At 47.0% G+C, this 13,678-nt stretch overlaps 1 protein-coding gene across 1 annotated transcript in view; it reads right to left on the bottom strand.

Moving 5' to 3' along the window:
• Positions 1-13,678, bottom strand: part of KIF26B (kinesin family member 26B) — a 380,111-nt gene that overhangs the window by 55,057 nt on the left and 311,376 nt on the right. The window contains exons 7-9 of the mRNA XM_036235366.1: positions 13,555-13,648; positions 12,092-12,354; positions 9,103-9,286 (exon numbers count right to left, since the gene is read on the bottom strand). Of these exons, the coding sequence (XP_036091259.1) occupies positions 9,103-9,286; positions 12,092-12,354; positions 13,555-13,648 (541 nt within the window). The remainder of the gene's footprint in view (positions 1-9,102; positions 9,287-12,091; positions 12,355-13,554; positions 13,649-13,678) is intronic.

Raw genomic sequence — 13,678 nt, 5'->3', positions numbered from 1 at the left:
AATTTAGAAACTGATATGAAAATACAACAAACCTAGAATTAGCCAAAACATCTTTTAAAAAATAAGCACAAATTGAAAGTATCTGATTTTAAGACTTATTATAAAGCCACCATAATCAGGACAGTGTGGTATTGGTATCAAGACAGAGAAAAGATCAATGGAACAGAACAGAGACCAGAAATAGACCCACACAAATATGGACAAATAATTTTCGTCAAATTTGCTAAGGTAATTTAGTAGAGAAAGTATAGTTTTTACAACAAATCTACTAGAACAATCGGATATTTTTACATATGCTAAAAACCCTTTAACCCATACATTGCACAAGTCACAAAAGTTAACTAAAATAGATCCAAGGGCTAAAGATAAAACCTAAACTTATAAAATTTCTGGAAAAAAAAAGAATAATATGAAATTTTTTTAAGCTTGAGTTAGGCAAAGATTTCTTAGATATGACACCAAAAGTGTGATTCCTAAAAGAACACATAGATAAAGGGAACTTAATCAGGTTCTGCTCTTGAAAATACATGGTTAAGAGAATGAAAAATTAAACCACAGACAGGGAGACGATATTTGCTAATCACATCTCTGACCGAGGACTTGTATCTAGAATATAATAAAAAAAAAAAAAACTCTCAAAACTTAATATATGACAAAAACAATTTTAAAAAAGGCAAAGACACGTCACCTAAAAAGATGTATGGATGCCAAATGAGCACATGAAAAGATGCTAGACATCATTGGTTACTGGTGAAATGCAAATTAAAACCACAGCAAGATACTACTACATCCTTATTACACTAAGAGGCTAAAATTTAAAATAACGACCACACTGTGTTGGTGGGGATATGGGGACATTGGACACCCGTGTGCTGCCGGTGGGGATCTAAAATGGCATAATCACCACGGAAAACGGTTTGGCCGTTTCTTAAAACGTGATACATACATCTACCACATGGTCCAGCCATTCCAATTCCAGGCATTAACCAAAAGAGGAGGAAATACATGTCCAGACACAGATTTGTACCTGCACGTTCATAGTACTTTTATCCAGAATAGTCCCAAACTGGAAACAACACAAACGTCCCCCAGTGGGTGAATGAATGGACAAGCAAACCGGTTGATTCGGACGATGGAATAATACTCGAATGTAAATAAATAAATAAACTATTGATACGTGCGATAAAGTGATCGAACCCCGAAATAATTATGCTAAGTGAAAGGAATCACACACAAAAGCGTACGGACTGTACGATTTGATTCGATCTATATAAGATTCTAGGAAACGCAAACTAATGTCTAGGAACTGAAGCTTCTCAGAGATCGCGGGGGTGGGGAGGGACTGGAGGGGGTGATTTCAAAAGTCCCAAGGGAACTTTGCGGGTGATGTATAAGTTCATTATCTTGATTGCAGGGAACGGTTTCATGGGTACATACATATGATAAAACTTGTCAAATTAGATACTTTAAATGCATGCAGTCTATTTTATATGTATCTTATTAAAGCTGTTTAAAAAAAAAGAAAATAAAAAAGGACACTCGCCCATGATCACACTGTCGGTGACGGAGCCAGGATTCAAACCTTCAACACCTGTGCTCTGCATCCTACACCACGTGGTCTAAACCAGTTCTGGAGGCAGCGGGATCTTCAAAACTGCCTAACTGTCCCAGGCCCTACTCTCCCAGGCAGTGCGGCCCTCAGCACAGCACCGCAGCTCCTGGATGACCTCCCTTCCCTCTCCCCCTCACTCCTCAGGCAGCTGCAGACTCTGGACTCCGACCTTTCCAGGGCGCCCAGCTCACACCATCATGCCTGGCCCACCTCTCGTTGCTTCCTATTTCCACGGCCTTCCCCTATTCTGCACAGAAGGAACATAGCAAAGGTCGAGATCCAAACTTCCCAAAGCCGTTGTGAACACCAGGTCATTCTGGGGCAAGGCAGAGGCGCAGTGGTCCACAAAGTTGATACGGGGGTGGGATGTGCGAGCCTGGGCCCTGCGGGGAGGAGCTTGCGGGCAGCGTCCGGGCATGCGCACATCTGCGGGCAGAGCCACGCAGCCTTGCCGCTGCGGGCGGGCGAGGGCCGGGGCCACTGTCCAAATAGTAACCTTGTGCCTACCCCACCTCACCCTCAATTTCCATCTCTCATATGGGAAAAGGGAGGTGATAAATGTTTACCTAAAGCACAGCATTTCAATTCGGCCTCTCCATTTTCTTTGGTACATTTATGGCAGAGTTTTTTTTACGCTCAGGCTGTGATATTTTGTTTACCTTTCACCATCCCAGGTAAAAACCTTTAAAATGGAAGCTAGCACATATTATTTCTCTTTGATCCTATTTTGTGTCATGCAAGATCAGGTCATGGCGGCATGCTAGGGAAATAGTCATTTTTAAAGCAAAATATCATCTGTTTGGCAACCTAATTACATAGACAGGAGAAGCTCAGATACTCAACGTGCACCACAGATTAAAGGGCAAAGACAGAGACCAATTTGGACTTTCAGACTCTAATAGTCCATTTGATGTAATGGAATAAAAAGCATAATGTACATGCAGTAAAATAGAACACAGAGAACAAAGGCGCAGTTTAGACCGTGCCGAAGAAGAATATTATAAAATACCTATAATTATACCTGCATGACTCAAAACGAGAGTCACATTTAGACAATGGAAAATCGACTCTGCTCTCTATACCCACTGGAGTTTCGATTGTCAAAGAATTCTGGATTTCGTGCATGGTGCCTAATTTGGAAGGGTACAAGGTGAGTGAGCACAGGTCATTTGCTATTATCAAGAATTTACGTTACTACAGGTGGCTGGAGAGAAAGTAGTTCTCCAATCAATGAATGAAATGGGTGATAATTAATAGCAGTTAAGAAACAGCTTCCTCGCTGACTTCAGATCTCTGAGGTCACAGCTGCAGGGTTAAACGAACATAACTCGCAGTCTGCCTTGAGCCATCCTTTATTTATAGTCTAATATGTATAGTTTAAGTCTAGACTTTGGCCAAACCAGATTGTCACCTAACTTACTCTCAACACGCTCATTTCACCCCACTCCTGAGCCGTTCTCCCAGCTCAAGTCCATTGAGCACCTCATAGATGCCAGGAAATGCTGAATTATTCGAATAGTGCTTAATTCCCGCAATGATCCTGCAATGCAAGAATCGGCTCCATTCTATAGATGGGGAAAATGAGATTCACGGATGTTAAATAAATCGCCTAAAATCGCATAAAGCTGAATATAATGCGGAAGTCCAGAGCTATCTGTAGAAGCCCTTTTAACTCACCTTCCCAGAGCTCCACGGTTCCCAAAGTTCGCTGCACATCAGAATCACCTTGGAATCTCTAAACATAATACTGGTGCCCGGCTTCCGCTGGCAGGCTTTCCAACTTAATTGATCTGAAGTGTGATGCGGGCAGCGGGAGTCACTGAAAAGCTCCCCAGGTGATTCTCGTGTGCGGCAGAGTTTGGGAACTACTGCCTTGCCACCTGGCCAGGTGAAGCTGCTGTCCCCGTAACTGGTGCAAGGCACAGGATTGGTGACCATGGCATGCTGAATGCTCGCGGCCAGCGCTGGTTGTCCTCTAGTCAGTCTATTTACTTTGCTCCCCCAAAATAAGCTATATACTTACTATCAGCTGGGTTTCTTCCAAAATTTAATTATGTTGCTTGTACTTGGTACAATAGGTAAAAATATAATCAACTATTATGTAAACTAATAACATATAATCATGTAAGGACAGTTAATGTTTCTATAAAAACTGAACTCACTGCTTTGAAAAGATAGGATAAAAATTAGTTTTTTAATTAAAAAGATAATGAATTAGGTGTAAATGAGAAATTACGGAGTGGAACAAATTTTGAGAATCTAGAAACCGTTGACACCCAGTTGGCTGTATGAATGTCGTTTATGTTCCTGAATTACTTAGAAGAAATTTAAAGTAAAAACCAGACTATGAATCTATGTGTGGTTTATGAAAGTCAGAATCTCAAGTTGTATCAGAAGATCAATGAATAAATACACACCTACTTGTTTTAAGTTAAAATAAAATGTTCGGACCTCAAGATAATCATGCTAAGTTAAATAAGCCAGACAAAAAAAGTTGAAAATCACATGATATCACTTCTATGTGAGATATAAATCTAAAAGCAAAAAATGAACTGGACAAACAGAGACTCAGGGACATGGACAATGGACTAGCGGTTACCAGAGGGGAGGGAGGTAGATGGGGTAAAGGGGTCAAATATGTGGTAACAGAAAGAAATCTAACTATGGGCGGTGAACACACAGTGTAAATATATACATGCCTTGCCATTAAAATGTACAGCTGAAACTTACTGGATTTTGTTATCCAATGTCACCATAAAAAAAAATTAATTAACAAAAATAAAATGTGTATGACATGACTGTATCATTTTGTATGCTTTCTCTTTTTAACTAACTTTCTCAATTAACTGACCAGCTCACGCCGCCTGCTTACACGAAAGGCAGCTGGACTCTCTCTCCCTGAAGAATAGCTAAACCAGATGATGGAGACATTCGTGCATTGTTTACAAGGCAGCGCACGTTCCATTTGATTTATCACAGGGACGGAGTGCTGATGCGCCAGGCACAATACTAGGCCTGCGGAGGACAGACAGATGGGTACCAGGGGACTCCGTCCTCGGGGAGCTTGTCTCCTGCAACTTAGATGGTCCCCTGAATGACCGAGACATGAGGTGGAGGGAGGCGATGGCTAACCAGCCCCCAGACTGGTGTGGGACTCAAAGCAAAGACAAAGATCACACACGGGAGAATCCGAAAGGCTTTCTGGGGGAGGCAGCTCAACGGGGCAGGGAGGCACAGCCCAGGCTGTCTTGACTGCTGCTGTCATCGTCGCTTGCCTTTTTTTTCCAGGAGGAGGCAGCCCTCACTTTGGTGGTAGGAGAGATTGAGAATCAAAGCACAAGTAGACGATTGATGGGGTCTCTATCGGCAAGTTCCCAGAAGGGACAGGATAAAGAAGGCAAGGTGATGGGAGGAAGCGGACCTACAGGGAAGGACCCGGGGGGACCCGAGGTCGAGGGACAAGGCGATGTGGAAGCTGAGAGAAGCGGAGGTGATGCGGCAGCTTAGCTGTTTCTCCTCCTTTTTAAACAGGAAGCTGGTTATCTGCCGAGAGTGGCAGGGCAGGGGACCCGGGGCCCCAGACGGCTCGGAGCTGCTGCTGTGATGGAGGTGACGGGAACGCCCTGCGAGGTTGCTATGGGAATTGCAGACTGCATCGCTTGGAATATTCTCCTGGCCAAAGATGTTAAAAATTAAAAAAAATTATACTATGAAAATCTAAAAATATAAAACTGTCTTTTTATTATTGACCAAGGGGGACACGTCTCCGCTGCACTGGGTTTCGCCCTGAGGGACATCAGAGACCCGGCTGTGCCTCCTTTAGAAGCCATGTCCTTTCCAGGATCTCTTTTCCCATATCCGCTACCTAAACGATGGATTACTAGAGTCCTGTGGACCACACAGCCCAGGACAGAGCAGGAGCTGATTCAAGCCACTCCAAGATATCGAGAAAGAGTAGTTGTTTGTCAAAAGAAAACCGAAATGAAGAAAACAGCTGGACCAGACTTGTAACCAGCTGTAACCAGAGGAGTGCCCACGTGCATGTCCACTCCCCCATCTGCACACACAGCCAGCCCAGACCAGCCCACACTTGGCCACCAGGCAACCCCTGGAAGCAATAAAGTAAATGAACTAGTCAGAGACACAGTGTCATTCTTGACCCTGGGCAACAGTTGCTTGCAAGCTTAGATTACTCATCAAAGTGATGCTTTTAAAAACCATCTTTATCAACAGGCCTTGTAAAACTTCTGTATCATGAATGTATTAGCCCGAAGCATCACTAGTACCATCTTGCTTCAGATTCCTGATACGCGTCAGGGTCCCTTCCCCAGTGCTGAAAATCCCAAGGGGGTTCTCAGCCGTGACGGATTTTAGCTTGTTAAAGTCGGGGAGGCTCCATAACGGGCAAAGAGTCAGCCCCGCTAAGGCTCCAAAATCTTTTAAACCGGGGAAATAGTTTAAGGTTAACCGAGTGCTGTTTGCAAAACAGTGACACACCGACACAGAATTTTCTTGTCTATCTTGACTGGACATGTTTAAAACATTTTTGACTACTTACTTAAATACAGATCTGCGTGTGTGTAAAATGCATGTATGTGTGTAAGATTCAGGTGCACATGCGCACGGCGAGTTTAATTCCTGGGGCAGAGACCTCTTTGAATCCGTCACCTAAGCCTCCGATGGCCAGTTACTCCAATCTCCGCTTCCCTACCGGGCGGCTAATTAATAAACTCTCCCTTAATTGAGTTCTGGCTGCTAGGTCCACAGGGGTTACTCCTTACATATAAGTAAACAAAATTTCTATTTTAAACAACACTCCGCATTTCCTCATCACATTTTAAACAGTGATAAATTCACCGAAGTCGAGCAAGTCCTGGGCTGGGTGGCCACGTGCATTCTGTCCTGACTCCCTGCCCCACGAGAAGCCGGGTGTGGGAGGCAGAGGACATCTCCCACGACTTTGGGGCTTCCCCTCGTCTCAGCCTGGCCTCCTGCCCCTTCTTTGTTCTCAATTACAGAATCATTAGAAACACCCAAAAAGGTTTTAGAAGCCATTAACGATACTTGCCTTTTTCTTTAACCCAAATTTATTATTTAAAAGCAATTAGCTTCTGCAATTTATAAATAGAAAAAAAAATGAGTTTGATATTAAATATTTAATAAGTGGCCAGAATTCATTAAATACTGATTCAAGGTGGATTGTCGGGTTTAGGGAATGTTTTAGCCTCCGCTTTTGTGGAAGGCGAGTTTTAAATTCTTACAGCCGACGTAATTTCATTAACTGCTTCTTTGTTTTCGAGATTCCTCCCTAAGTCCAGATTCCAAGCTGAGAGCACAACTATGAAACAAAACGTGAAAAACCAAAAACAGAGTTGTTTTCAGCTTAGTTTGTGACCTAGAAGGAGGAGATTATCCCACATCCGGAGGCTTTCGCACTCGGCTCCATTTGGAAGCCATTTGCCTCAACCTTCGGATCTTTCATGAGTCACCCTTTGCTGAAAGTACAAGAACCCACTGCAGGCTCTGATGATGATGATGATTATTATTATTATTATTATTATTATTATTATCGACAGCCTAAAAGAATAAAATAAACATTTTTCAGACTCCCACATTCATGCTGCCAAGACACAGCTCAGGAAAAAAAAAATCGGCTGAGAGCAAGATTTAAAGCCAGCTCTCTGATCGTTAGGACATAATTCTGTTATGGATTTTAAAGGCCTGGATCCTCTCGCCCCTCTCCTAATCCCCAGTCGGATCTTTCTCGCTAGTGCTGGTTGTCAAGAGAGATCTGGTCTGTGGAGAGTGCACCTCCCTGAGCATCTAGGGCACCACGAGTGAGGACCAGGGTCTCCAAATTCTGGGCAGCGGCCAGTGCAAGGCCATGAAGCCTAGTCCCAGGTACTGGGACTCTACCCCAGGCCAGAGACTACAGTGAGATTTCAGTCCTGAGGGTAGGGATTCAGGGCAAGTCTTTAGGCCCAGTCAAAACTAAACAAGTAGGTAGCAACCAAAATCATTGACCGACTGGTACCTACAACAACGTAGATGAATCTCAATTGCTCATTGAACGGAACCAGACACACAAGTCCACAGATGGGCCATACGATTCCATTTCTGTGATTTTTCTGAATAAAGGCAAAACTACCAGGACAAAGATCAGATCGGGGTTGTCAGGGTCCAGGGAGGGGACTGCAAGGAACATGACGGAACATTCCGTGGTGATGGCTTTGCACTATATCCTGACAGTGGTGGTGGGTACATGACTGTATAGATTTGCCGACTCTTATCTAACGGCACACAGGAAGCGTAAGTATTACTGAATGGAAATCCTGCCTCGTTAACCTGAATCATAACAACGGCAGCTAAGGAGTAGGTGCAATGGCAAAAGACTGGGCCGCAGAAGCCCCCAGAGCTCTCTCTTCAGCATACCACTTTTTCAAGACTTTGGGCAGCAAGGAGACTTAGGGAGAAGTTAGGGAGCCCATCCCTCAATCCCAGTTGGCTGTCTTAATTCCAAGCTCTGCCCGGAAGCAGGTTTGTTGATTGCCTCTCTGTTAGTCAATTAGCTTCTCTATTTCCAGCCGCCAGAGTTGGCCTCCTTACTAGAAGTTTCTGTTTGCTTTATTGACATCACGTGTCCTTGAGACCATCATTCAGAAAGCGCTAGGGGCCAGTTGCCTGTGTTTTGAAAGCGCTACAGAAGTGGACATTGGGAGAGCGTGCAAGCCACGGCCTGGCCACCGACGCCCACAAGTGGCCCAGTGAGGCCGATGGACCACTTTGCCCACGGGCCAAGATCCCACTGAGACGGATCTTGAACGCCAAGCACCCACGTCACAGGCGGAGGACAGAGCAGAGCATCACGGCGAGTGTGGCTTTGACCACAGCCGAGAGAGGACCGTATCACAGTCCAGTCGGTCCCTGGCAGTGCGGCTGTCACAGGGACCCGGTCTGGGTTTTCACAGAGAAACATAAGCAACGGGCGTTCCCAGAGTCGGGTTTGCTGTTCCCTCGTCCCATTTACAAACTATATAAAAAGCCTGACTTTGTTTCTTTTGGGTCCATTGAGCGGACTCGAGCTAATGGTTATAGCATATGGCCAGGGTGTCTGGTGGACAAACGTTGCTCTGCCCCCAGGAGCACCTTTAAGGTTTGTGAACAGAAAGATGCCTTAAGCAGCTGTTTCTCTTTTTTTAACCCCGCCCCGCCCCCCTCCCCGCATTCCCATAGCAATTACATTCATAAATTATCTTCACCAAAGCAAACCCTTCCCCCTAAGACAGGTCGAAAGTAAACTTTAGCCCATACTCAACGAGGATCTTGATGCCTGCTCCAGACTGGAAAACTGTCCTGCGTTAAGCACAGGTCACGGCAGCCCTCAGTGGGGGGATGAGGGGGATGGGGGAGTGGGAGGGGCGAGGGGGAGGGGCTTCTCAACAGCCCCAGGGCTGCCGCCGCGGCACGAGGGCCGAGGCTGGGACACTTACTTCCCCCTTTCCCGCTCTTCTCCATGCGGTACTGGTAGATGTGCAGCGTGAAGAGCATGTGCGAGTTGCGGTGGTCGTCCTCGTCGCAGTCCTGCTGGTTGCCCCGGCGCGAGGCGATGGCGGCGTCCAGGAAGAAGGCGGCCTTCTCGGCGGTGGGCGCCCGCAGCTCGCTCTGGTTCTGCAGCTGGAAGACACACGCGCCGAGCTGAGGCTGCAGGCGCCGGAGGGCTTGCCCGCCCCTCGCGCCTGGCCTGGCCCTTCCGGACCTCTCGGAGGCCGGAAACCCTTCCGGAACTAGGTCCCTTTACGCGCATGCCATTCTCAGCTTCATTCATTCATTCCTAAAGATCTCTATGGAGCACACTTACTGGATGACACATGATTTTACTCATTTTACCATTTAAGCAGAACCTATAAATAGCAGGTGTGAGAAGCCAAGGGTTGTATCCCTGATCCCCACAGAGGCCAGCGAACCAACACCCTGCGCAATCGATCCATTTACCTAAGAAAACTCGAGGAATGTGGCTGCATCCGCATCACAAAGAGTCCTGGTTGCACACAGGTAGGTTGCAAAATGTGATTTCAGTTGATAGCACGAGTGTCCCAAAGAAGCAAAAAAACCTGGCTAGCTTTAAATCAGCTCTCAATTTTTCCAGCTATTAATTAAAGTCAGTTTTAGACCACATTTACCAGCATACTTATAAACAAGAAGCATCAAAGATGTATGAAAACACCCAAGATCCTTAAATATCTCATCTATATCCTTTATGGGATATCTACTTTTGTCTTCAGTTCCTAAATTCATGTGCATGGTATACTTACTGATTGAATAAAGAAAACGTTGTGGGTAATGTGTCTAAATCCTATTAGGTTCCTTAGCAATCATAAGTAAACCTTAATTAAAACAATAGTATCAGAGTTTGACTGTCACTCCCTTCTTTGGGAGAAAAGGAAACTCATATTTCTGATACATTCAAAGAAATGATCTCCAGTATATGCCTTAGAATTGGTACAAATTCTGATACTTTTCTACTCTGACTCTAGCTATACCTATAATTCTGGCTGTGAGAGCTAATATTTGGAACCCAAGACTATAAAAATCTTCATACTTCAGGGAGAGATTCTATTGTGTTCTTTTTTTTTTTTTTTCGTATTTACAATGGCAGAAAAATTAACCAATGAACTTTAAAGATTTTTCAACAAGAAGAGTTAAAATAAAGGACATGTCGGTCTCTTCCTCTTCCTATTCTTGGCCTTCAGTTAACCAGGTCTTTCACCTGCGTGGAACCTCATTCATGACATCATGAAGTGGGCAGAGGCTGTAGCATACTTGAGCATCTAGCTGATGCTCGGAGCAGGGGCGCTGGGCATGCGGACGCTGGCTCCCTTCACAGTGCTCTGTAGATACCGTCTAAGCACGTCTCAGGCTACAGATTATGGTTCTCAAAGTGTGTGTCCCTAGACAGACAGCAGCAGCATCCCTTGGGAACGTGCTGGAAATGCACATTTTGGAGCTCTGTCCCAGGCCTGTTGAATCAGAAATTCTAGAGGTGGAAGCCTAGCAATCTGTACTTCACGAGTTCCCCAGGTGACTCTGATTAAGAGTAAAGTTTGAGAACCGCTGGGTTACGGTTTGCACGACCAACTAGTTTGCATTCTAATTAGATTCCATATCCAAGTGGTATCTGACACATCATTAAATCCATGAACAGCCAATTTTAGGCAGACGTGGTACCCACTCTTTGGGCATTGCTGAAACTAACCAGGCAGCCACAATATAAGTGCTGTGAGTGTTCTAGTGACCTTGGGGGAAACATCTAAGAGGCCTTCCTGGAAGAAGTGGCATCTAGCTAGGTGAAGAGAGCAAGGGAGGAGGAGGAGTGTTCCATGCATGGGGAACAGAACATGCAAAGGCCCAGGGTAAGAGGGAGCCTGGCTGGAGCCTGAAAGCTTCACCACCGAGAGTGTGGTCAGTCGCTGGGCAGTCTGTTAGACATGCAGAACCAGGGGCCCCGTCCGTGACCCACTGAACCGGAATCTGCATGCTAACAAGATCCCCAGCGATGGACACACACCCTGAAGTCGGGGGCGCACCGCCTTCTTAGGAGACGTCAGCGTCATTTAAGAGGAGTGGCCAGGAGCAGGGTGGTAAGAGATGACGCTGGAAAGGCGCCTTGAGGGCCTCGTGAGTCGGGAGGAATTCGAGAATGGAGGATTTACAATGCAGGCGGGAGGATCCGAGCTGAGCTGCAGGAGGAGCGTGGCCAGGTGTGAGAAGACAGGCGCAGCGAGAGGGGACCCTCACCTGCGGCAACCACCCCACCTGTCTGAAAAAGAAGGTGCCTGATACGATTAGGAAACAAAGCCACTGCGAGAGGCTGGAAGAACGGGTTATTCTGGATCCGCTCCACGCCTACGTCTATCTGCAGTAAGACAGCAAGAGAGAAACTCTCACAACGGGAGCGACATCCCGAAAGGGCAAACCGGAGCCTCTCTTGGCTTCCACGGTTCTAGTAATTATATCACGGTTCTAATTAGAAAGCGGTTATTAGTTTTTTCCTACAGCACTACTAATCCGGCCGAGAGCCAGTGCCAGAAACACAGTTTATAGAGCCATAAACAGCCCCAGTAATGGCTGCAGCTATTCGTGTAGAGCAGTAAATATTTCGGTTTGTTGTTAAACAAAAGAAAGATTGTACTTTTTTTTTTTTGCCCCCCTCCCCCGAAAGGCGAGTAAAGAAAGTAAATTCGATTTCTTCCAAATGCTACGACAGTTGTGGTTCCTGCTCATTGTCAATTAGAGTCAAGGTACAAATATCTCGGTTGGGTGGGCAGATGGCCCCACAGCTGGCAGCTGTCAAGTCCCCGTCCACCTTAAACGCTCGCAAGCCTCCTGGTTCACATGCTCATGAGTCATGGGCTGAGCTGCCCCGGCCTCAGAGGCAGGGACGAGCCACCTGGGAGCTGGCCGAGCTCCAGAAGCAATCACCTGCGTGCCACAGATGGGGTCCTCGCACAGGTACACGCCCGGGGACTGGCCGTCCTGCAGGCTGCCCGTGGCCACCTCGGACAGCAGGTCCCGCAGGTTCTCCTCCTTGCCCCACACCTCCACGGCCGAGATCCGGACTGAGAAACGGGCCCCCGTCTTCTCTTTCCGTTCATTTATCAGCTTGAAGAGCCAGGAGATGGCACAGGGGATGATGCCCAAGTTTTGCATGGAGTCGTCCTTGCCGATCATGGTGTAGGATTTCCCTGGGGGGACAAGGGAGGAGAGGATGGCAGCTTGAGTGTCCGGGCGCCACTCTGTAGGGTCTCAAGATGACAGAGATGCAGAAGAAAGGAATGTGGAGAAGGAGGGGGAAAGGGAAGGAAGAAAATGAAAAGGGGAACGAAAAATTCAGCAGAAACAAAAAGACATTTCCTAGTCCCACCGATTGAATGACTGCAGCGGAGACCGCGACAGCCCAGGAGCATGACGAGCTTAAACCACGATGCACCTCGAGGACCCCAAACACCACGAGCTGTTCCGTTTCTGCACCGTTTTACATATCGTGGGAAGGCGGGGACCTTTCCTCACTATTACGTTTCTTCTTCTCACCACAGAGGAAATCCACGTACTTACACTTTATATCCATTCTCGAGTGAAACGCTGAGTGTATTTTTATAGCACGGGCAAATTCCATTAAACTCCGGATCACGGCTTTGATCGGAAATGGAGAAGGACGGGGCGGGAAGACAAGCAGCAGGGAGATGGCGAGGGCTTCCCGTCTGGCCTGGCGCTGGCCTCCGCCCTCTGCAAGGCCTCGCTTGGAATCCTGGCCAAGGGACCCGTTTTGGAGCCTCCCCAAAACACTAACATATCGAGCATGGAAGGTAAGACCCGATGAGCAGATGGCCACAGGTCAGGACCAAGAAGCACTTGGAGGGGAATCAGTCATCAAACCCGTTGTCGGGCATTCAGGGGCTCCCCTCCCCGGGTGCCCAGCCCAGGGCTGGCCCGGCAGCTAGATGCTGGGAAGCAACAACGGCTCAGACTCTCCCCAGGCAGGTCCCGACAGGGTTCTGGGCTTTGCTTGGAGCTGCTTCTCTGGCTTTTATGTCAACTCCGGTACCAGCCCAGATCCCTCTCTGCTTCCCTACAGCCCCTGCTCAGAAAATGTACATTTTCCTACTGGCTTCCTGGGCATGACCTTAACCCGGGCCAGATGGGAACAACCCGGCCACCGCGCTCTGTTCATCTCCTGGCCTCAAAGGCTTTCCTAGACTACTGGGTATTAACTTTGGATGCACATCTGCATTTCAAAAGCAGACATGATGATTCATGGTTATTTAACGCAGCACCTAAGGGAGACAACTGTTCCTTTCCTCTGAGGACTCTGGGACAATACAGAAGAATGAAACGGGTGACTGGGAACCCAACGAGCAGCAGCATAAAGTACAGCCGTCACTGACCCAGCTTGGCGTGGCCGAAACAGAACACGCAGCCGTCGGCCCCGTTGACCACCGACTGGATCACCTCCGCCACGGTTCCGGCACACACTTCAGCCTGGCAGACACAAGGGGAGACATGGGTGGT

The sequence above is a fragment of the Rousettus aegyptiacus genome, unplaced genomic scaffold, assembly GCF_014176215.1.
Source record: "Rousettus aegyptiacus isolate mRouAeg1 unplaced genomic scaffold, mRouAeg1.p scaffold_m13_p_18, whole genome shotgun sequence".
In the NCBI taxonomy this organism is placed as follows: domain Eukaryota; kingdom Metazoa; phylum Chordata; class Mammalia; order Chiroptera; family Pteropodidae; genus Rousettus; species Rousettus aegyptiacus.
This window is presented reverse-complemented; position numbering and strand designations above follow the sequence as displayed.